This window comes from Xiphophorus couchianus, chromosome 22 (genome assembly GCF_001444195.1).
Source record: "Xiphophorus couchianus chromosome 22, X_couchianus-1.0, whole genome shotgun sequence".
Lineage (NCBI taxonomy): Eukaryota > Metazoa > Chordata > Actinopteri > Cyprinodontiformes > Poeciliidae > Xiphophorus > Xiphophorus couchianus.
Window position 1 is genome coordinate 4,467,245 of NC_040249.1, and position 23,004 is coordinate 4,490,248.

The following is a 23,004-nucleotide window of genomic DNA, read 5'->3' on the forward strand; positions in this document are numbered from 1 at the left end:
TTACCATCTTAGTTAGTGAGATTTTTGTACAAAGTTGGCATAATGGACAGTAAGGAATATGCAATTTATCACATATATTATTGGACAGCAGAGTTTGAATACGTAGCACCTGAGACATTATAATTTAACATATTGTGCAGCTCTACAATACACTTTTATTCATAATAGTCGTAATGTTAGTTTCTTTTCCAGCGAGCTTTATTCAAGTATAAACCACATAAATATCAACTATGAGAATGAAATAGTGAAGTAAATGTTATTTAAAACGAGAGCTTGTGTAATGCTGTGCGATGCCATCTAGCTTTAATCACAACAACGCAAATTATCTCTTCTGATCACATAAATCTATAAGCAGCACCTATTAACATACAAAAATAATCATGCGAAGTTCGTGAAAGGGTTGTCATCTTGTGAGCAGTTTCTAAATTTTTATATTCTGATTCTCCGAATAGTTCAACTAATCAGCTAAATTAGACACCAACAGGAAAAATTTGGTAGCATCTCCTTATTCTCTTCTATTTATTATGACAGTGCTTTTTGCTCAATCCTTTTAACGTTTAGTACTAATACGGTCTCGCTTCAAACCCACCACAAAACCACACAACATACTGAGCTTTAACAAGAAATACTCAAAAGCAAAGCTCACTGCCTGTTAATTAACTTCTTGCAGAAAAAAAAAAGCTAACAATAGCATGCTAACGCTAAAACATGTTAGAGGTTCAATGGCATCAAAGCTAGATTAGCATGTTAGCTGTGAGTTTACTGCGAGGAGTTTACCCACTTACCAGCTAATAAGGAATAAACAGGCCCTTGTCGCGGTGTCCTCGTCTTTTCTTAGTGTATAGTTGGCTTGGCCACAACGTCTTCAACCGTGCTAACATAAAAACGAGTCGGTTGTGTTGCTCAAAATGTGAATTTGGCTACGACAGGTTTTCAAATGAGCGCGGACATCTTTGCTGTTCTGACAAGCCACTTCCTCCCTGTCTCAGCCAATCAGCAGAGAGAACGGCCGGAGCTGGGAACTGATAGGTGGCTGCGTTAAGGAACTGTCAGGATAGAGCAGCACGAGATTACGTTCATCTTTGAAAGAATGCTGAAAATTGTTCTCTCGATACAACTGGTTAGACTTTTTGAGCTATAAAACCTTTTGTTGTTGAAAGAAGATTTGTAAGTTATGTACAAATTGCAAAACGATTTTTACAATGTACGTAAAAATGAGTTTTATTCTGTCTATATTGTTGAGTTCATTTGACTACAAATTTCTGTATTTAATCTGCCTTGATGAGACCCTTTAGATACATTTGTTGTTAATTGGATTCATCTGACTATAAGCAGTAGAAATAAATCTCTACAGATAGAGTGCTTTAATAATGAGTTTTTGGTCATAAATTTACCAAAAACTCCTAAATTTATTTTCTTCATTCATGAATGAATTTATAAACTGTAATCCCGCTTTGTGTTTTGTTTTAGGAATAATTCCTTCTGCTTCTCTGAGTGACTTATCAACCCATGTTAATACAGCAGTTGTTTCTTTTAGGATAATGATATTTTCTCCTCATATCATTTTAACAATGTCTTTAATTTTTTTTCTAAGTTTTTTGTTTACAAGCATTTAACAGCAAATTACATTAATCTCTTGTTGAAGAATATGAAGGCTGGAAATTCCATTCATGTTTTCACTTTTATGTAACTCAAAAGAAGAACTTGGTACCTTTAAACATCTGGTTTATCTTCCGCAATGTCACACAAAGAAGTTGAATGTTTGACAATTTGTAATCAGAAGAGTACACATCCTCTAGGCCACATGTGTCAAACTCAAGGCCCGGGGGCCAAATCTGGCCCGCCGTAGCTCTTTATGTGCCCCTTTAAATTCCAAATTACATCAATAAGTCCTTCCAGTTCTCACAAAAATCAACAAATCTCCACTTTTTTCTTTCTGATTTTATTGCTATTTTTTTCCAAAATTGGTCAAAAACATCGAGTTTAAGTGACTGCTGCCTCAGCCTTACTTGAGGTCAAGTTATAGTCCATAATAGAAAGTCATATTTAACATCATACGTTAGTGCAAATATAAAGAGTCCTTACAAACATTTCTAAATTGGCACAAAATCTGTAATTTTGATTGTAAAGAAAAAACACACACAAAAAAAATTACAAAATTCTGAAGCAACAGCTATTTATTGATATTTTAACAGTGTAATTGGTTTTATCATTATATCCTGGCACAACTGACCCTTTAAGAACATTCAGATTTTTGACATGGCCCAAAATGAAAATGAGTTTGACACCCCTGCTCTAGAGATAGGATTAGTGTATGTAAACTTTGAACCTTGAAAATGGCATGACATTTATTTTTTCACAAAATACCCTTCACTATTTGGGCACTTAGTAAATGTTGGTAATGCTTGCTGATGTAAAGCAGGAAAAGTTGAGTCACATATTTCAAGTCTTATAAATAACATCAATATTTGTCTTTAGACTGTACTGTTTTGTGGACTTCTATTTTCTTTTTACACTCATCTCCCTTCTCCCTAAAGATCTAAAGGTGGCTTAAATAAATCTATTCACTTAAAATAAAAATAAAACTTTTATCATAGTTTTACCTCAAAATGCTATTTCCATTATATCTAAACACAAAAGAAATTTTATCTTTATATACCAAAGGAATTACCATGACAAATACTATCTAAATTCTTACATTCCTGCTTTTATAATCAGATCTATATGACAAAATGTATTGTGATTTTTTAGGAGTAAATGAAGGAAGTTGTCTTAACCAAATTCTTGTGTTTTGAATAAATCAAATTAAAGATAAAATTATTTTACATTCAGTAAATCCACTGAAACACATAAAGAGGTTTTGAAAACAAAACAGTAAAAATGTCACCAATTTATTAAACTTTTGTATGTCATCATACCCTACGATACTAATAAAGACACCACATAGAGTCCCTGTCTCTCCCATTATTAATAATTAGGCTGATATTTATGAGGATGGCAGTAAGTAATTACTGGAATATGTCCACAGTGCAGTCACATTAAGGTTTTAGCCAAGCACACCCGACTCTTAAAACTCTATTTGTGACGCATATATTTACAATTGACGGTAAAATGATGTCCAGAAAAAGGCACACACAGTAGAACACTGAAAACTATCAATTGCTGCATTAAAAAGCATATTTAGGTCATGACAAGAAAATCAAATGCAGCCTAAGGTTTCATGCTGTTGAAAGACAAACTACGCAAACTTTTACATCATCGTGCAACACAAAGCGTGATGACAGTCGAAAGCATGGCTGGCTCTGGACATCGACAAGGTATTACACAACTCTGTCAGGTTAGATCAGGGGAGCGCTTTCCAGATGCCAAGCAGAGAAAGAGGGAGACAATGTGGCAGGATGTTTTATCTATTGAATAAAGTGTTGTTGACTGGCTAAAATCAAAGTGATGAATCAAATGACTGTGGACATTTATTTTCCTTCACGCTGCAAACTGCTGTACTGTTTTCTGTAGACTATGGACAGATTCAGGGCTGGGTAGATTTCACACAACTCGGGTTGAGTTATGGGTTTGACTGCATTGAGAAACAAGGTCCTGCAAAACTGTGTTATGTTAGAAGACAAACCCTGAGTCAAAGGGTTTGCAAAGCATGCAAATCCGATGTATGCGTGTTTTGATGTGGGGTGACTGGAACATGGAAAACCCAAGAGAGGCCTAAATAAGAGTTTAAACCCAGGAAGTCATTGCTGCAGGGCAGCTCTTGTAGCAACAGTTCTACGAAATGCTCAACAAAATCAAAGAAATCAAGCTTGTAAATGTAATTTTACACAAAATGGATAACATATTACAACTGAATTGTGGGAGCAAAATTCATGGTATAAAATATTGCTTGTTGAATATAGCTAGCACTAGCTCACACTAACTACTTAGCAACAAAAAGATAATGTTATCGTAGATGAACAAATTTGCTCTCTAGTGTGAGTTAAACTCATTAGAGTAACAAAGTGATATTACCATTATTATACTGCATTTTTCTTATCAACTTTCCAGAAGTTATTTCATCCTATGGATGAGGCTCAATAAAAGAATTAAAAATATCAATAATAAATAAATAACAGCAGCTTTCACAGTGTGGGATATCTTGATTCTATGTTACATGAAACAATGTAAGGTACAGAAATGTTTCTAGGAAAAGTAATTATTAGAGAAATTGTTGCCGTGTTGAGCAAAATTGTCCATTTTCACACTGCTTTTCTATGAAAACAAGCACGTTGAAATTCTATAATTCAAAAACAACCATGAGGGGCGTCTCATCACGCTCATTTAGCTGAAGAATCCCGGCTGATTGCAATGAGGTCATCCTGCTTTGACAGGCATTCAGGTTTTATTGCTGAAGGGAAGTGCATCTGTGACGCACAGAGGTAGACTCGCACTCTGGTGACTTGATCTCTAAAGCCGGCGGTTTTGACTGCGTCAAAGACCACGCCAGTCTGTCGCAAATCTCGCTCTGGGTGAAAAATGGTGTTTATAAATATGTCAAATTCTCCCACGCAATCCAGTGCAATACAGTTATCTAGGTGAAACTCATAATATTCTGTTTTCCTCGATTCTGCACCGCAGCAGGTCATTTAGAATCATTTTTGTCAATGTATTAGATTAGACTATATAATAAGACATTAATGGGTTTTTTTCAAAGGTTTTCTTTGAAGTTCAATATTAGTAATCCACTTAATGATTTAATGCTTATGAATCATTTTACCTGTACTGCTGAAAGAGAGGGATGAGTGTAAGTAGGAGAGAAATAATTAGTTGGAATTCTCTTAATGACGATAAGCAGGAGAGTTTTCATATGATTTATATTTTTATGGTTATCGGTACTTTAAAAAATAAAATAAAATCCTGTGACCCCAGAAGAAAATGACCTCTCGTGGCACATTTTGACATGTCATTGCAGAAAGGCCCACCTGCAGCTAATGACATTCACAAAGGCTCTGCTGGTTGATAGGTACTTTTCAAACCTACATAAAAGAGAACCACAGACAACGTTTTAGTTTTCAATCAAGTCTTTTGCAAAAGGAGAAAACATAGCAAACCACTTCTCCAAGGTGTTTACCAGGCGTTCTGCCATTCTGCTGCAAAACTTTTCTTTTTATCAGCAGAGAAAGGGAGTGAATGGGAAGTGGGAGAGTGATCTTAGCCAGACGGTGGCCTACCCTGATAACAAGGAAGGGAAACAGAAACTGAATTCTACACAGAGACAATTAGAAGCAACTAAGGAGTATCTCAGGAAGGCCCCCTAAAGAAGCACCTGTGAAAACATGCTTGAGGTCAAGGAAAGGTTAGTTATGTCTTACACACAGTTGAACAAGTTCCTCTTCTCTGGGGTGAGAACACTAAACCTTAAAATATAAAACAACTAGTGATATAAAACTACTAATGTAAGAAAGATAACAAAACATAATAACTCTAACTCTGGTGCTCAGGTTTGCCGGTGACCCCGCACACACAATGGCAGCGCAGCACAAAAAATTAAATGCGGCCATCACAAAGGTATGAGCTTCACGATGTTGAGGAGTTAAAATGTCTGCAGCAAAAGAATGAAGATTTTGAAGAGAGACAGTATCACATCCCTCAATAGATAGATAGATAGATAGATAGATAGATAGATAGATAGATAGATAGATAGATAGATAGATAGATAGATAGATAGATAGATAGATAGATAGACAGATAGATAGATAGATAGATAGATAGATAGATAGATAGATAGATAGATAGATAGATAGATAGATAGATAGATAGATAGATAGATAGATAGATAGATAGATAGATAGATAGATAGATAGATAGATAGATAGATAGATGACATCATTTTCCAACCAGGAAGAACAGCGTAATCCGATTGGTTCCCATAAGAGAGCCAGGCGGCCCCAATGCATTCTAGGTACATTTTTCCAGCTAATCAGAGCTAATGAAGGTAGTGTGAGTGTGTGCTTGTGCAAGTGTGTGTTGCACCAATTACAGTCTCAAGACTGCATGTGGTGCGTAATGGCTGGCTTGGGGTTGAATCCAGACCAAATGTATTTATGTCTTTAGTTAATTTAGGATGCATCGAAGAGCTCCAGAAGGCTAATTGAGCTGTGTACCAGACAAGCACCAAACAATCCCTTCGTTAACGAAACCTCCAGGGAGTGGACCCTCACTGCCTGTGGTTTTGTGTTTAGCGCCAGAGAGAATAATTCTTATGCATTGATGTTTTTGTCACACTCACGCTACGCACTTCAGTGTATTTTGACTGACATTTTATTTGATAGGCTACCTTTAAATGAAACATACCGGGAAGTAAGGAAAGAAAAAACAATACATGGTTTCTGAAAATGTTTAACATAAATAAAGAGCTTAAAAGTGTGGTATGTGTTTGTTATCAACTTACCTGAGCTGGTACTTTATAAAACAAACTTTTGCTGTGATTACAACTGTGAACAAAAGGTTATTTAACAGTAACATCTCACATGAATCCAACTGGTTTGAAGCTCAGTGTTATTCCCAGTTTAAATGTAAATGTTAGCAACATGTTTAAGTTTCCAATGAGAGATGAGAGGTCTAAAAAACATTTCCTGGTGCAATTCCCTGATGTGCAGATATTGTCTAAAGCAAAGTTCTCAAGCAAAAATGTTATGTCCCCTTTACGGTTTGCAGCGAACTGCAAAATTGAAATCTAATGACTTACTTTCAACAGGTGCTACCTTGTTTCCACTGATTTTGAAAGTGCTCGTCTCATAGCTGCCACTTTGACACATTTGCACTCATCTGAAGCACCTTCAAAAGGCCCCACAACAGGAGATGTTTTTTTGAAATAAGCTTTTGTGTGCAGAAAACAGAAAACCTTTTATGAAAACATGTGATGATCCTAACTTTGTCATCATTCCATGAAATTTTGAATAATTACACTTTTACTGCTGTCCATATTCGCTTGAATAAAACTAACATGGCCACTGGCTGAGACTCTCCAAGTCATCAGTGAGGAACGGAACTCCAGATAATCTCTGTCATAATCATATCATTTACATTACGGTCCGTTTAACTGGTCATTTCTCTAAATTTCCTCCGGTCCTCTGATTTCTTGTGATCAGTTTCAGCTCTGAATGCAGCTTGCATCCTGTCCAAGTGAATTGGGTTTAAGCATTAGAGAAGTTCAACTGATTCATCAGGGTCATCTCATCAGGTTGGGGATCACGATCCGTCATCAAAACGAACGGGGTCTGCGTTTAGTGGCAGAGTTGGGTTCACATGGCAGTAGCAGAAAAATAGGCTGACATTTCAGATGATAGTTATTGGTTTATGGAGAAGATAACAGTTCTTCGAATACCAAATATTACTTCTTACTTTCTTAATTGCACGTCTCTGAATAAAAACATAAGAGAACCATCCCACTTTTGGTTCCAAAGGGGGGAGGGGGGGGTTACAACACAATAAGGATGTACGCTGCTGAATTATGCCTGTTTTACCTTCTGCTACAGTTAGAGCAATTTCAGCATGGACTTGAATTTTCAAGAGAACATTAAATCTACTATTTTAGTTTTTGTGCTTGCACAGCTGTTTAACAGTTTGCAGACATAATGTTTTTATGGGCCTGCAAGAAAACTTGTGAGCGGCTGTTAAAGACTGGAGCGAAAGTTCAACTAAGAGAATGAAAACGACTCTAAACATACGACTAAAACTACTTTTAAATGACCTAATTCATGGCATGATAATGTGCTCGAATGGTCCAGTCAAAGCCAAGACACAAATCCACTTGAGAATTTATGGCACAAGTAGGAAACTGCTGCTTAGACAATATCCATCCAATCAAACTGAGCTCCAGGATTTTTGCAAAGAAGAATAAATGAAAATTTCAGTCGCTGGACACCGAAACACTAGAGCCCTGCATTTGTTATTGCAGTGAAAGGCAGAAAAAGAAAAACATCAAGAGCAAACACCCTGTGATCCTCTTAAAAAACTTAAATGTACATATTTATTTATTTTAACATCTTTGGGGTATTTTTATTTATTTATTTTGTCTTCCACCTCCCTCCATGTCTCAGACATCCATTGCTCCTACCTCCGGTGCTGCCTCTCTTTTCAAACACTCCTCTCACCGTGTCTCTGAGTGTGTCTTATCTGAGCCGCTGCACTCCATCTGTCTACCTGCCACCTGCACTGAGAGGAGACGGAGACGAGCGAAAGTGGCAGCGAGACCCCAGAGCGTCCCATCAGGCTGCCAGCTGTAATCTGCAATCAGAGTTGTTACTCTGCAGTTCGCTAATTGGATAATGTTGGCCAAAGGAGGCACTCAGCCAGCCAGGGGATTCCCCTCATCACACCCACTGCTGGAAGAGTTGTGATGCAGAGTCTCTTGCTACAAAGACATGCAGATGTAATAGCTGCACCACTAATCTGTTACTTGTCTTTTTCTTTAACATTTTTTAGCCCTACTCTCACATTCTGTAGTGTGTTTTCTTTGTGTCCCTCACTGCCTGGGCTGTCATGGTTGTCAAATTTCCAACTCAACATCACACTAACAAAAGTACCTGAAACAGCCTTGTCTGAAGGTGTAGGGTAATTTCTGATGGACTCGAGAAAATATAACCAGAGGGAGACAATATTTTCATTGTGCTACATAATTAAGGTAATAACAGTGGCGCCACTAAGTGGGGGGTCAGTGGGGCCGTGACCCTATCTTGAAAAATGCTGGTCCGTCAGAGAATTATATTCATATAGAGTCTTCTTCGATGACAAAAATGTAAAACCTAATAAATACATAAATAATACAAAAAATTTTTTATATTTAATGCATGCTGTAGATATAATTACGTTTTTTTCTTCCTTTCTTTTTTTTAAGCTGTGTCTCTATAATTTTTACTGGCTCGGACTAGCCACCCTTATAAAAAATTTCTGGAGCTGCCACTGATAAGTAGTAAAGAATTCAGCACATATTCATGCTACCCATTCAATAATAATAATAATAATAATAATAATAATAATTCTGGTCTCTGTTTCCTGTGTAGCAAAACAGTAGATAACTTTAGTTACTACTAGAAGTATTAATAACCTTCATGAGTGTATATATCCTGGTTTAGCTAGATAAACCAAGATATCAAGTTAAATAGATAGCAATTTAGCTAGCTAAATATCTAGCTAAATAAATACATTTTTGCAGAGTAAAACTAGTCAGTGAAACAAGAATCCTGTACAATTTCAATGCTTTTTGGAAATTTGAATTAGAATTTGGGATTAATTTGAGGTTTTGACTAGTTACAGGGGTTTAAGTGCCATACTCTGGTACCTCACAGAAGGAAGGTAGAATCGATTCCACAAGACAACTATGCTACCCACTGTAGTGTGCAACACTCACCCGTGTTTTTTTATGATAGCCAGAGAGCCTTAAGACACTTTTCTATACAGTTCCACGTGTTTTCCCATCATTCTCTTTGTATAGATAGTCTGTGTGGGTGCAAAGGTAAAAAAATAAAAAATAAAAAATTCAGTCAGCTCAGCATTAAGGCATCAAGGTTTCTGGGTATTTACTGTATGTGTGTGCTCACTTCCTACACAGTAAGAACAAAGACCATCCTTCCACTGTCTCCAAGCTCTGTCTGCATTGCAAAAATGATGAGACAAACCAGACAATTCAAAGAAATTGAAATTGTCAACCCGTCTAGGCCACCCCTAGACGGGTTGTAACAGTGAACAGTAGGTGTCCCCACAGGGTTTCTGGCTGCTTCAGTCACAGGTGTTGAGTTTACTGCCAGGACTAGCAACAGCATGTGGTGTTGATGTAGTTTACAAATAAGCATGTGGGACTTCTTGATTTTGACAAACTGTAGTCACTTGTGGCTGTTTCTGGCCACCATTTCTGCAGACTTTAAATCAGCTGCTGTGGTTTTGTTGATGGTGAGATTTCAGCAGACACAAGTATGTATACCTCTTTATTTCTAACAATTGTGGGATTATGCACAAATGCTTATTTGTCAGCTTATTCTCTTGTAAGATCAGTTTTTAAAAAAATAATAACACCGGTTTCCTCTTTCTCTTTCTCTCTCTGTTTAAGGACTGTAACTTTTTACATTCAAAACAATTGAAGAGCCCTTTTTATTTAGTGATAATAATCATTAATCACAGAGTCATGTAGTTTTCCCATCGACATAAATAATCTAGTTATTAAACACATAAAACGATTACATTTGTTTGCATGTCTGGCAAGAATGAATAAAAACCCAAGAAAAAAAATATATCATTCCAGTGTTTCATTAGCATAATCACACTCTTAAAACCCTTAGAGCAATCTAGCCTTTCATTCAAGAACAGACCTTACATTTAAAAATACTTGTTTTTAACAAAATTACCAGGCTTCATAGCTGTTACTATACAAATACTATTGCAAATTTGTCCAGCTTTCTTTGCCTTGTGCAAAATTTCCCAACATTTGAGAGAAGAATCCTCGACCATTCTATTTTGTATTAGAACAACAGTTATCACTATTTACATTTTAAAAACATATAAGATCATATGGGATTTTTTCTGAATAAATTCCCACTGAAGACATATTGACATTTTATTTTTTCCGAATCAGATGCTACTGCAATAAAAATAACATTATTAGGACCTTTTACACATATTTTGTGCAAATAAAACCATCCAGAAAGAAAGAACCATGATATGTTAAGCATTTACCTTTCAGGTTCAATTTAAAGCACTCAATCCACTGAGACCCGTATTTGACTCCGCAATAATAATAATAATAATAATAGATAGAAACTGCTTTGTAAGAGTTATAAATGTTCTCAAACCAAATTATTTAAAACTAATTACAATCTGCATCAAGCCTGTAGCTAATCAGTGTTCCTGGACGCAAGGATGAAGTCATTTGCTGTGCTCTGTAGACAACACAGTGTGCAAGAACGAAGCCGGGAGAGCCTGGACTTAAGACAAAAGCCTGAGTACGACCAGTTTATTTGAATTCTCTGAGTGAGAACCACCGTCTTACCAAATTTAAAAAGTGCAGTGGTTTCTGGCAGCTCCTTATCAGTAGTAGCAAAAGTGAACGACCCGCTGTTTGTGCTGGGAGCCCAGAACGAATAAAGAGCCCCGACCGTGTCGTCCTGAGCGTGCACATAGTCGAGACGGTCTGATTCACGTCCATAGGAACGTTTTCCTCTGCACATTCCGTCAACATGAACATAATGTGGCTGACATTTCCTCCATCAGCTTCCTTTTCCTGCTGGGATCTGTCTCCAGTCACCGCTGTCAATTAGAGCAGCTCCTTCTCCCTTGGACTTCTGCGTAATGCACTTTTTCTATGAACTGATCACATTAAGGTTTACGTAGTGCCATCATGGCTGCGAAGAGGCCAGATAAGAGGTGGTGGTGGTGGAGGTCATCTGCTGACTAGGAGGATATACAAATATATAAAAGATATAAATCTATGTGCAGTGATAAAATAAGATTTGTAGTCATTATCAGGTGCATAACCACAAATATGAATCAAAATCAATCCTGCTCCTTGGAAAATGTGCGTAAAACAATATTATTTGTTTTTGCTGCAGGGAGCAAAATTTAATGCTGCTGTGTTGTGCTCTCGAAACCAAACACTTGATATTTTCTTATTAGCACAAATCCAATGTTGCCTTTCTTATAACTGCAAAACCATTTAAAGCTGCTATCAATCATGTTCATGATTATTGTATACCGTTGCATTATTACACAGATAATAATTGATTTGCTGTATTTGCAGTAACTTATACATAACCGTCTTTAATGTAGTCGAATTGATGCAGAAACTTCTTAAGCCGTTCGATCATATGTCCTTTGAGAATGTTTCTGTACGGGGGAGAAGGGATATGGAACAACATCGGTTTTCTAACGTGGTCATGTTTTATTACCAGTAATTATCCATCAGCTCATGACTTGGAGGTTTTTCAATCCCTGAGAGAATTATTTGCCTCCAAATTGAAATTGTCACTTAAATCCAGTGAAGTGTAGAACTTAAATATTGAAAATATCAGAGCAATTTCATCTTAAATTCTGTTAGCTTTTTTTTTGTCCACCCATAACTGCGGAGTTGAAAGGGCAGCTTAAGATGCAAGTAAACATTTCTATCCATTTCTTCAGGTCAGCAAGTTTTTCCTGATGTTTTCCTGTTTTACTATTATACTTTTCATTCTTCAGTTCATTACTACATATAATTTTGTTTTGTCTAAAATAAATTATACTTGCTATACATGCTCATTTTGTCCCTATAATTCTCTCTTGTTGCTGTTGTTTTTTTCTTCTTCTTTGTTTTGTTTTTTTCTTTGTTTTGTTTTGTTTTTAATCCAGAAGAAAGTTGATCTCGTAATTGTTAAACCATTTCTGTGCTTATCGAACCATATGTTTTGGATCACTCCCCCTTTCCTGTTGTCCTTTAACAATACGTCCCGTAACGTCTGTGAGTGGTGGCAAGATGAGATGGACTTTTGTGTAACCGTATGCCGTCATATTCAGACCCAAAGGAAACAAAACCCCATAGATCACTGAAAAAAAAGCTGCAGTTTTTCGACTTTGCTACATCAAGAGTCTCTCATCACGCTCTGTATCTCATATGTTTCAGACTGTCATTTTTTCCCCCCAATGCAGCGATTTAAGATAAATGGCTCACACTCATTCGGATGGATGGAAAGACGAACAGAAGGACGGACGGATGGACGGACGGCAGGACGTGCGGATGAGGCGCCAGCAGTCGTCACGGCTCTTTCACTGTGCTGTTCCAGCAAAACAAACCGGGCTCATCGAGAACACTGTGGGTGGACTCAGAAACCCTTCAGCCCAGCGTGGTGGTTCATTCGTAAAAGCCCCCAAACAACCTGAAAAATTACAAAAAGAAAAAAAAAAACATCAGTGTCTTTGGGTGTAAAATGCTTAGCCGCATTTATCAGCGGTGGTAATTTCAAAGATTTCCAGAGTCCACTTTGCTTTGTGAGTAAATGGATGGATGGAGAGGGCAAGGTGAGAGGACTGGAGGATTTTGTTGCCAATGTTGATGAATGAAGTTTTTATGTTTTTAAGAGGCAAGGACATGACAAAGAAATAATTTATTCCTAATAGTGCGTCTGAATATTTAAGCCCCAAATCTTTGTTTAAAATTGATGACATCATCTCCTCCGTTGACAGGTTTTTGATTTTTCAGAAGATGTTCCTTTGTTCTTCTGAAGACTTCTGGATCCTTCTAATGTGCACTGGGAGGCAACACCAGAAATACAGCGATTACAACAAGTTCTACGTTCTGAAGAATGAATGTTTTACTGCATTCGATCTGATACTGTGATATTAAACAGGTGAAACGACAAAACACCTTAGTTCAGAGCAAAGCTGAATTGGACTTAAGCCACATTAATAAAGGATCTTTGCATGCTTTGATTAACTCTAATGATTTTGGCATTTTGGCTTTCAATAAATAAAAAATACTACATTATGTTTTTTTAAGTGTCCCCGGAAATAAAACAGAAAGACTAAAAAATGTACCAAGTTTCAGTGTTTCTATGTATTTTTTTAAAGAATTTATCCAGTACACAGATTATAACTACCACAATTATGGTTTTCGGATGCCTCCGTAGGCATGCTGTGACTTATGTACGCTGTGTCTCCAAAATTTTACAGCAATTTTTGTCTGTCTTTGTCAGACTTCTATTAGTCTGACAAATAGAAGTCTGACGTTGACATTGGAGTGGTACTCCAATGTCAACGTCAAATTTATTTATAAAGCACTTTTAAACCAGCTAAAGCTGCACGACTGTGCCGTACAGGAGTCTACAAATACACTATTTCTTATAAAAGACAACAATCATGAATTAACTTACAACAATTACAATCAATCACAATGATTTCGATGCCATAGAATAAAATAAATGAATCCAGACACCAGGAAGTCAGAATAAGTTATTCCAGAATAACTTCAAAGAATACAAAGCTTAATGAACCTTAATGAACCCACAGAACTACACATTATGACAAAGTAAACAGACAACACTGGGGACCAGAGAAAGATACCCCCCAAGAAAGTAATAGTGGTGTAAGCAGGATGATCTGACAAGGCTCAATGTAGTCTAGCGGTATTTATGCAGGGAAGGGTGATTACTGGATAAACAACAGCTGAGATGATTAGCAAATGAATAAAATTTGTGATTGCAGCAGGAAATGTTGGTACTGAAGGGCATGACTTAAGCTCATACCCTTCAAAACCAGTAGGAAAAATGAAACTGTCTCTCCTAAATGACGACCATCCTGTCATCTCGTAATGTTGAAGTGTTTTCGTGGAGATCACCAAACTGCCAGCCTTCCCATATCACCCGATCTGTGCAAGATGGCCTATTGTTCCAACCACTGCACTGGCGATGCGAGAGCCACCACTGACCTGGACAATCGCCTCCACCCGAATGATTTCATTTTAGCTCGGCGTTTCATACCATCCTTTCCCATAAACGCTATCACCGGTCTCTGAATTGTAACATTTTCTGATATAGAAATCTGAGGCATGTGGAAGAAATATCGCCAACATCATTTTGAGAACTGGGGCCTCTCAAGGTTGTGTGTTCGGTTCGGTGCCGTTCATAACGTTGACGTGACAGGGACACGTGTTCATAATCAAGTGGAGAAGATAATGCAACGACCAGTCAAGAGGAGGTAAGGAAATTGTTACAATGGATGGAAAAATAAAAAGTCTTGCTGCTGAAAGTCGTTTAAAAGCCCTAAATGTGGAAGCAAACATTAAGACACATCCAAGCACCCAGAGCTCCCAGCCTGAGCAGACATGCATGTAATGCTGAAACTTAGAACAAAACAAAAGAGAGATAAGATGCTCTTGATGTTCCTTCTCTCTGTCCTGAGCCACTACATAAAAAATGTAGGTTTTAACCTTCGGGCTGTGGGGGGTTGATCATTCTGGTGAGTCAACCCGAAGAATAAGTTCATTTCTCCTCGCAACTAATTGGAACACACACTCAGAGTAAAACTTCCGACAAAACCTCTGCACATGGCCTCTTCGGTTCCGACCTTGAGCAAGACCGATGACGGAAGCGGCGATCCTCTGACGTCTCCTCCTGCTGCTGATGGGGCTCACGTCCCCCCACCTCCCTCCTGCGAGCTAGATACATCCAGGTGTATAAAACGGGGGCAGAACCGACGGCGAACAGGAACACGCAGACAGAGGCAGACGGGATCGGCAGTTTGGAGCTACACGCAGCTGTTCAGGTTCAAGAGAAGAAGACCCGACGATCGCAACTTTCCGCAGAGCAAATGTAAGATTTTATATTTTATAATTTTCTTTTTCTAGGAAGTGTTGGGGCTTCTGTTGAATTTGGATGAAGTTTTCTAAGTAGTAACTTTTTGAGTATAATTTCAAATACAACGCTCTTTATGGAGTTAGCAGAATCTCGACACTAACCCATTTGTCTGCTTTCCTGTCAGATGAGCTCGCTGTTGCCAGTGCCTTGCGTAATTGCGCACTGATTTTTGGATGAGTTCTAATTTCCTCATATATATAAAGATTTGTGGTGATCTTGGAGGTCGGTGTGTTATCATTAACCTAACCCACCAAAAAAAATAAGTTTAGAATAAGAAATCTTTGTCTTTCATAAAATCTAGACTTTATCTTTAAGCAACAAAAGACGCACGCAGGGTCAAATTAAATCTCGATAATTCCAGCGTCCCTTAAGACATTTTGGAGCACAGTCGGGGCATTTGATCAGAAACTCGCTTTAAAAAAACGAAAGAAGGAAAAACTTGTCAGATTCAATCGTTCATTATTGTAATGTGTGGTTTACAGCTCTTCACAACACGGTGCGTAATTACGCATGAGACACCCTGAGTTTTGTACCGTTTTTTTACATTAGCGTCCCTTGAAAAGGATTTACAGATCTGTTGTTCTTCTCCAATTGTGTATGTCTGTGTGAAATTAATTTAGACGAAACAATATTGTTTTATATAAAATTTTTAAGAAAAGGGAATAACATGCCACCATTTCCTTCCTTAGGTGTAAAGCGATGGTACAACGGACCGGCCCCCACCTGCTTCTCCTAATAGCGGTGTGCAGTGTGTTATACTCCCGGACTCTGAGTCTACCTTACGCATCCACGAGGTGAGCGCAAAACCTTCAGCAACAGAGCTGAGTGTGTCTCGGACGAGATCTGCGCGTTCAGGATCATTCGACTTTAACTCATCTCAGATAATCAGACCGTCTCCTTAAAAACAAAATTGTACTTTACGCATTTGAATTTCCTCAGAATACAGCTGCCCTTTGCATCATATTGTAGCACAGTTACAGGTCAGGCTGATGCGCGTCTGTTTCACAAAAACAGATGTTCGGATGGAGCCAGTCTGAGCGCCTTCTGATGTTATTGCCCTATAAATCTTTTCCAGGCCGATTAGACATGCAGACGGTTTGTTCACCAGCGGATACAGCAAACTCCTGGGGCAGCTGTCGGCAAGGAGGTACCTGGAGTCTCTGATCGGGAAGCGCGTCAGGTAGGCGTCATACATTTTGGACACGAGAGTGAATATTATTGTATCATGAAATACGAAAAAAAAAAAAAAACATTAGAAATGGTCTTGTAACGTAAATTAAAGAGAAAAACAAAACAATATCCCAGTTTAGCTCACAATTAATTTCTAAAATCTTGGATTTTAAAAAAACATTAGAAAAGTGGAAGACCTAATAAAAGAAAGCCAGCAAACCAACAATTACCACTTCCTGAGGTCTACATATTCAAAAAAGCGTGGGGACTATAAGTGTAGATATATTTTATTTCACCCAATCGCCTCTCGAAACATATTTATTACTGTGTCTGTTGCTCTGGAGAAAAACTAGGCAACAAAAAGGAACAGTTATGTGGCAGAAATAATAATCACTAACTTTGAAAATCTTCTTTATTGTTGTACTTTCACAGAAATGTACGAGCATAATATGAAGAGTTTTAAGTTTTACTTTTGATGATTATTTCATTCCTGCACAGAAAATAAGATGTGAATCTGTCCTGGTGGCTATGTTTCCTATTGCTGTTTTTATTCAAAATTTGAAGTTTAATATTTCACAAAATCGACAACGTTTTTTCTTACTTTGAGGTTGTAACAATTGTAAATTGTTGAAGTCCCTTTTGCCCTTTATTTGGAAGAGTCAAGTGGTTGTTTCCCCACTGTACGGTGGGAAAGCTACATATAAAAGTAAAGGGAAAGAGAGACGTCTAAATGATCAGATTTTCTTTTTCAATTTACTATGTTTATTTTAATAATTAATATAAATATGAATATATTTCAGTTTTTGTTCTGAAGAGATTATTTTCATTCCCATTATTTCATTTTCTTTCTCCCTAATACAAAATTGGTTGGACAACAAAAAAAAAAGTTCAACTTTCTGACAGGAGCAAGAAAAATAAAACAGCAATAGTTTATTTCACTGATCTGTTCAAGAGGACCAGCTGACATTTGAAATGAAAAGAGCTGACCCGCTCCATGACGCGTTTTGCAATTGGTTAAACATTTCTAAAGGTTAATTTATGCCGTGGTAGCTTTCTGTTGCATGTCTCCAATAGACCCTGGGAGAACTGAAGCACTCACACACACGCCCACACACAGATGCAGAGATCTGCCGCGCTCTGAACTTTGACCTCACCCTTCTGTTCAGTGACGACCTGGTGGAGCCGGCGAAGCGCCACACAGACGGCATCTTCACAGACAAGTACAGCCGCTTCCGGAAACAGAAGGCGGCCAAGGAGTACCTGAACACTCTCCTAAAGGGAACGAGAAGGTGGGACTTCCAAAACCTCTCGCATGAACACTCGATTTTAACACTATAGGATCTGCAAGAAACAAAGTGAACAAATATCACAAGTGTTTTCCATCGGCGTGGATTTTATATTTGCCGTTTGTGTTTTGTTGTTGTTTTTTTACATGTAAAAGAAACTCTCATGTGACTTTTTCTCTCCTGCTAAACACAAACAGCCTAGAAGATCCTGGAACCAGCGAAGCGGAGGAGTCCAGGGATGAACCCAGCTCTTTCCAGGAGCGCTACGATGACATCAGCGTAGACCACCTCCTAAACAACTTTCAGCTGGTGGGCATCTTCACGTCTTCTAAGTAATATATATATAAGTACCCAACTCCACCCAATCCTTGCCTGGAAATGTGGCAAACTTTACTTAAATTCAGAAGCAACAAATGTGACTCAGACTGATGCATATATTTTTTTTTTATTTTATTTTTTTTTTTTTTGCGTTAGAGATCAAGTTGAATGAAGATGTTATCCGTTAGCACATACTAATCAGAGCTTCACAGTAAAATGTGTCTGTAGGTTTTGTTAGCATTAGTAGCCTTTTCCTTCTTTTTGGTGACAGAATAAGTATTCCCAAACTTTGTTTAAAATGTGATTTTCAAAAGAGCGGCCTCAGCAGTATTTAAAGGAATTGCCGTAACGTCCTTGTGTTAGTCACATATAGGAGGGTAGTTTTCTTTTGCGTGATACATTAAAAGTCATTTATTGGTGAAGACAACAGAATGGATTTTTAAAATCCAATCCAACTACCCAGTAGTTCAACTATAAATCCCACTAGAAATACTTATAAAATCCAGATGCTCCATGGTGTCTGTCCTGCTTTTTGTTATTTTAGTAAACATAGGTAACTGTCTAACACTCTACGTCTGAAAAATGATTGATTTCCTGTTTCTTTCGATCCAGTGACCTTGTCCTTTTTCTTATTTGCAGCCACTTTGAGGAGGGGTCCACGTTGGAATGAACAGCTCATCTCATCTTATAAAAATGCTCTTTACAAAACTAACAAACAAAAAAAAAAGAAATCAACTTTTTTTTTTTAATGCACACACATGGGATTCGAGGCAAAAGACATTCAGAAAGATTTAACCAACAGTGGTATGTTTTTTGGTGTGGCTATTTATCTATCCATCTACACAGTACATGTTTACACTGTATGTACACAGTATGTATTCAGATCATGGTAACGGTTAAAGATTCTGCAGGCAGCACTGAGCAACGTGTGTGTGTCTGTGTGCAGGTTTGATTGGTCAGAAATGCTACGGGAGGCGTTTATTTAAAACGGGGGGCCACGTTTGTCTGTTTCCAGGTTTCGTTCTTCTTTTTCCAAAAAGTTTCTGACATTGGCGTCAAATGTATTTTTTCCTTTCAACCGAAGATGAGCATCCCGATTTCCAAAGACGATTTTCAGCTGTGTAAAGTCTTAAGGAATTCTCTCAGATTTACATTTGGAGACCGTCTGTTATAGAGTCCATCTGATTTTCAGTGCCATACATCTCCATAAGCTTTTATTTTTTTTCTTTTGAAGAATATATAGACACCACATATTTTGCTATTTTGTTAAACTTGTTGTATTTCCTGTTTTTGTCTTAATGTCTACAAAAAATGGTGTTTAAATTGGAACGTTCAGAAACAAAAACAGATTTTCCTCTGGCCCGCTGATTTATTGACTTAACTCGTAAATGTAAATTTTTTGGGAATATTAATTGTAGAGTTTAATTTTTGGCAAAGCAACTAGAAACTTTGTTTAAAAAAAAATCATTCCCTAGCTACATAGTTGGTTAAAAACAGCATGGTTCAAACAACATCATTTTGAAAGTTGTGTAATTGGTGTACCTATGTGTTTGCATTAGACCTGTAGCACACATCTCTGTCATTAAAATGTGTGTTTATAATTATTAAATTACTTTAATTACAAGCCAGTCATGTTCTGTAAGATCTTCCAGTTTGTCAGCTGCAAAGGGACTTCCATTGATTTCTGCATATTGAGAATTTCACAGTATAACGAAAAACCTGCCATTTTTGTTGTTCTTGAATGTTAAATGATATAAATTGTAACAATGAGCCATGGGCTCCGTTCATTTCTAGTGGTGTATTTTCTGGAACGATTGCGGAGCGTTTTCGTCGAGTCTGTAAGCGAGTCTTTGGATTGTGAAAGAAGGAGGCTGCAAGGCAAAGGGCCGAAACTCAGAAAGGACAGATGCATATAATCACTTTATACTATTCGACATATAGAGCAAAGAGGTTTTCATTGTGCGTGGAACTGCCTTCGGCACATATAGTGTCGTGGACAGGAGTGACCAAATAAAAGATGTTGGTTTATTTTTCAAAGCTGAGTCGTTTTGTCTGGTTGTGACTGTTTTATGGCAACAATTTTCTCATTTTCATTTATTGACATTTTGTGGGGAGCGGGGGGTTTCCAACAAGAGCAGATTATCATGACCCAAAGGTCATCTGTCTTGACCTTTTTCCGTGATGTCACTCAGAGGACGACATCACTTTGGGATAGGCATGTACAATTATATTTTATTTCTCCTCTCTGCAGTCTGTTGACTAACATCCAGTCCACTGGCAATTTGTCACTTTCTTTATTGAAAACTGATGCATCAAAGCATCAAAGTTTGCCAACAGACCGGTTTCATCAGCAGTTCTTGTGATTTGATGTAAATATGCATCTATAATGTAAATGAAGCAACAATGGTAAATATAACAATAATTACCTGTTAAAAAACAAACATTAAGTTACAATTGAACACATGATTTTGCTTTAAAAAGTAAAAAAATAATAATAATAAAAGAGTCTGTCATATAACAATCATCTCATCCAACCCTGTATTTAATTTAAGGCTTAACTGAGGGGCATGTAAAAGACCAAGCAGGTGATCACTTGCCTGAACTCTGAAAGGAAGAATAAGTCTGAAAAGAAATACAAAAGTAACTGGCGTGTGTAAAGCAGCAGGGAGAACGGGTTCACTTCAGCACCATGGACAGAGACAGCTAACCGCCTGCCGAAGAAAACCGCAAAACAAAAGGTGACCATGTTTCAGTTTCTCGCCTCCTGCTCTGGTTGGAAACATTTTCTCGTTTTCTGGTCTTTGCCTTTGAAACGGAGAGCAGACAGGCAGGAAGTTCTACAAACAGAGCCCGATTATAAGACAGTTCTAATTAACCATAAAGTCTCCACACTTTCTTGCTTCGAGGGAAAGGTTAAAGCAGTGTATGGGTGATATGGGACAATTACCAGATGGAACAAAAGGACGCGTACAAAACTTTGACATGTAGGTGAACACATTTGAATTTAGGCCCCATCAGAGGCCCTACATGTTTGCTGCGTCCCCTACATTATCTGACTGGAAACAGTATGACATTTTTTTTTTTTTTTTAAATAGCTCTCTCAGACCGGCTTCATGAAGCTCACAACCAATGGACCTCTCTCTCTCCTTGCGGAACCAGTCAAATAGGGTGGAGAGTCATGCGTGTCTTGGAAGGTGTACGGTTGTGCTGTCCCTCGCTGTCCCTCGCTGTCTAAATAAATAAATAATTGTAGAAAAATGCCTTCTGTATTCTAATTATCAAGAAAGTGAAAACGAAAAAAAAACTTTATCTCCAAAAAAGATAATTATGAAATGAACCTTTCTTACAGTGCAGTGTTTGTCTTCGTTAAGAAAAAAACCCTAATAAAACAGCACATCTTGTGATTAAGTCGTCACAGCTTTTGAAATCAGTCGGACCAGTTTTCTACACGCCTTCGTTTCTTCTCTGGCTGGCCTTCGCCGTTTCTTCTTCTTCGTTTTCTGATGTGACGCGACATCAGAAAACGTGCAAGGAGGCCGGTGACGTTAAAAGGTGTCGCTGTATAAGAGCTTGTTGTCATGAGTCGCAGCAGAACGTGAGTTTTTCCACAACTGCGTTGTTTCAGGCGAAGACAGAAAAGGCGAACTCTGTGTGGCAAAACTCTACGTCTGTGGCACTCCTGTAGATGTCTGCTTCACTCCGTTTAACACTGAAAAACTGTTTCCTTCTTTCTTTCTGTTTTAGATTTGACACTTGGTTTATGTAACGTATATTTATTTAGTAGCCAGACAGGTTTACATAAGGGGCACTTATGAAATCAAGTCTGCATACCCAATTTGACACCAACTGCTTGAGGGAGAAGCAGCAGGAATTTTGACCTTTTAGACCACCCCTATTTATCTTTATTTCTTTTTCCAGAAACTGCCTTTTGTTTGAGCTTTGCGTGTGTAATTAGGGTTATTGGTCTATAACCCAAACTCGGATCAAAACCAATTACTGTTGTTTTCTAGCTATGCTGCTATTGCCTTGTTATCCACTGGGCGACTTGAACAGAGAAAAGGAAAGTTAACAGGAGAAACTTTGGCTCAGTTCAATACTTTTCACATTTTGTTCATTATCCACTCGGCTTTGTGTTTATTGAGCGCCCTCCAGTCACTTCCCAATAATGTTCACATATCAAAATTGCTTTAAAGAATCTGTGATCAATGTAGAATAATTTGGTTCACATTTCAAATAATATGCAGGTTTCTCATTTGTTTAGTTTTGAGACCTGTCTCAATTTTCATTGCGTTTTCAAAAGTCTGTACTATATAGAATTATCTAGCTTTGGTTTGATATATTAATCCTATTATGCATTAATATAATGAAGGCTGGTCAGCAAATATTAGCAATATAGTCCAGTACATGAAAAAGGACAGTGGAATGTTTATTATGCTCTAATAAAACTTTTTTGGAAAGGCAGCATATGAAACTTTAATCAGATGACTACAGCCACATGTTTTGATTTACCAAGCAGCCAGAAAAGGCAAACTAAGTTTTAAAAAGTTACCATATTTTCTATCAAACGTTTTTTTTACGCTTTTTGTTTCGTATGTATGTAATTTAATTTTAAAGCGTTTTGAAATTGGACACACAGGTTACATTTTAGTACTTTGCGAGATAAAAACACAAAAACAGAGGAAAATGAGACAAATTTGACTGCAAAAACGTACTATTTTTGCACAAATTCGTGACACAGATCATGTTATTTATGTCTGCAATATAACATCAACAAGCCTGCACATTTACAGTCCGTGTCGTTGTGCTGTACCTTCATGATTACCGGCTGCTTTGTGGAGAGGCTTAACTCATTAAATATCATCATATTGCTGATC

The 23,004-nt window shown here is 37.6% G+C and overlaps 2 protein-coding genes across 6 annotated transcripts in view; one reads left to right on the plus strand and one right to left on the minus strand.

The window, feature by feature from the left end:
* The window catches only part of anapc1 (anaphase promoting complex subunit 1), a 52,806-nt gene extending 51,792 nt beyond the window's left edge, over positions 1-1,014 (minus strand). For 2 of the 5 annotated variants that reach the window (XM_028007408.1, XM_028007405.1), the window contains exon 1: positions 786-1,012. The gene's annotated coding sequence lies outside the window, so the exon portion shown is untranslated. Of the gene's footprint in view, positions 1-785 lie in introns of all 5 variants that reach the window. The other 3 variants (XM_028007409.1, XM_028007406.1, XM_028007410.1) reach the window with 3 other exon arrangements.
* A 14,168-nt stretch (positions 1,015-15,182) lies between these two features.
* On the plus strand, positions 15,183-20,172 carry vip (vasoactive intestinal peptide). The gene is made up of 6 exons (XM_028006026.1): positions 15,183-15,311; positions 16,046-16,150; positions 16,432-16,536; positions 17,693-17,815; positions 18,010-18,121; positions 18,770-20,172. Coding segments are annotated over exons 1-6 (456 nt in total). The 5' UTR covers positions 15,183-15,309; the 3' UTR covers positions 18,779-20,172.
* The last annotated feature ends 2,832 nt before the right edge of the window (positions 20,173-23,004 follow it).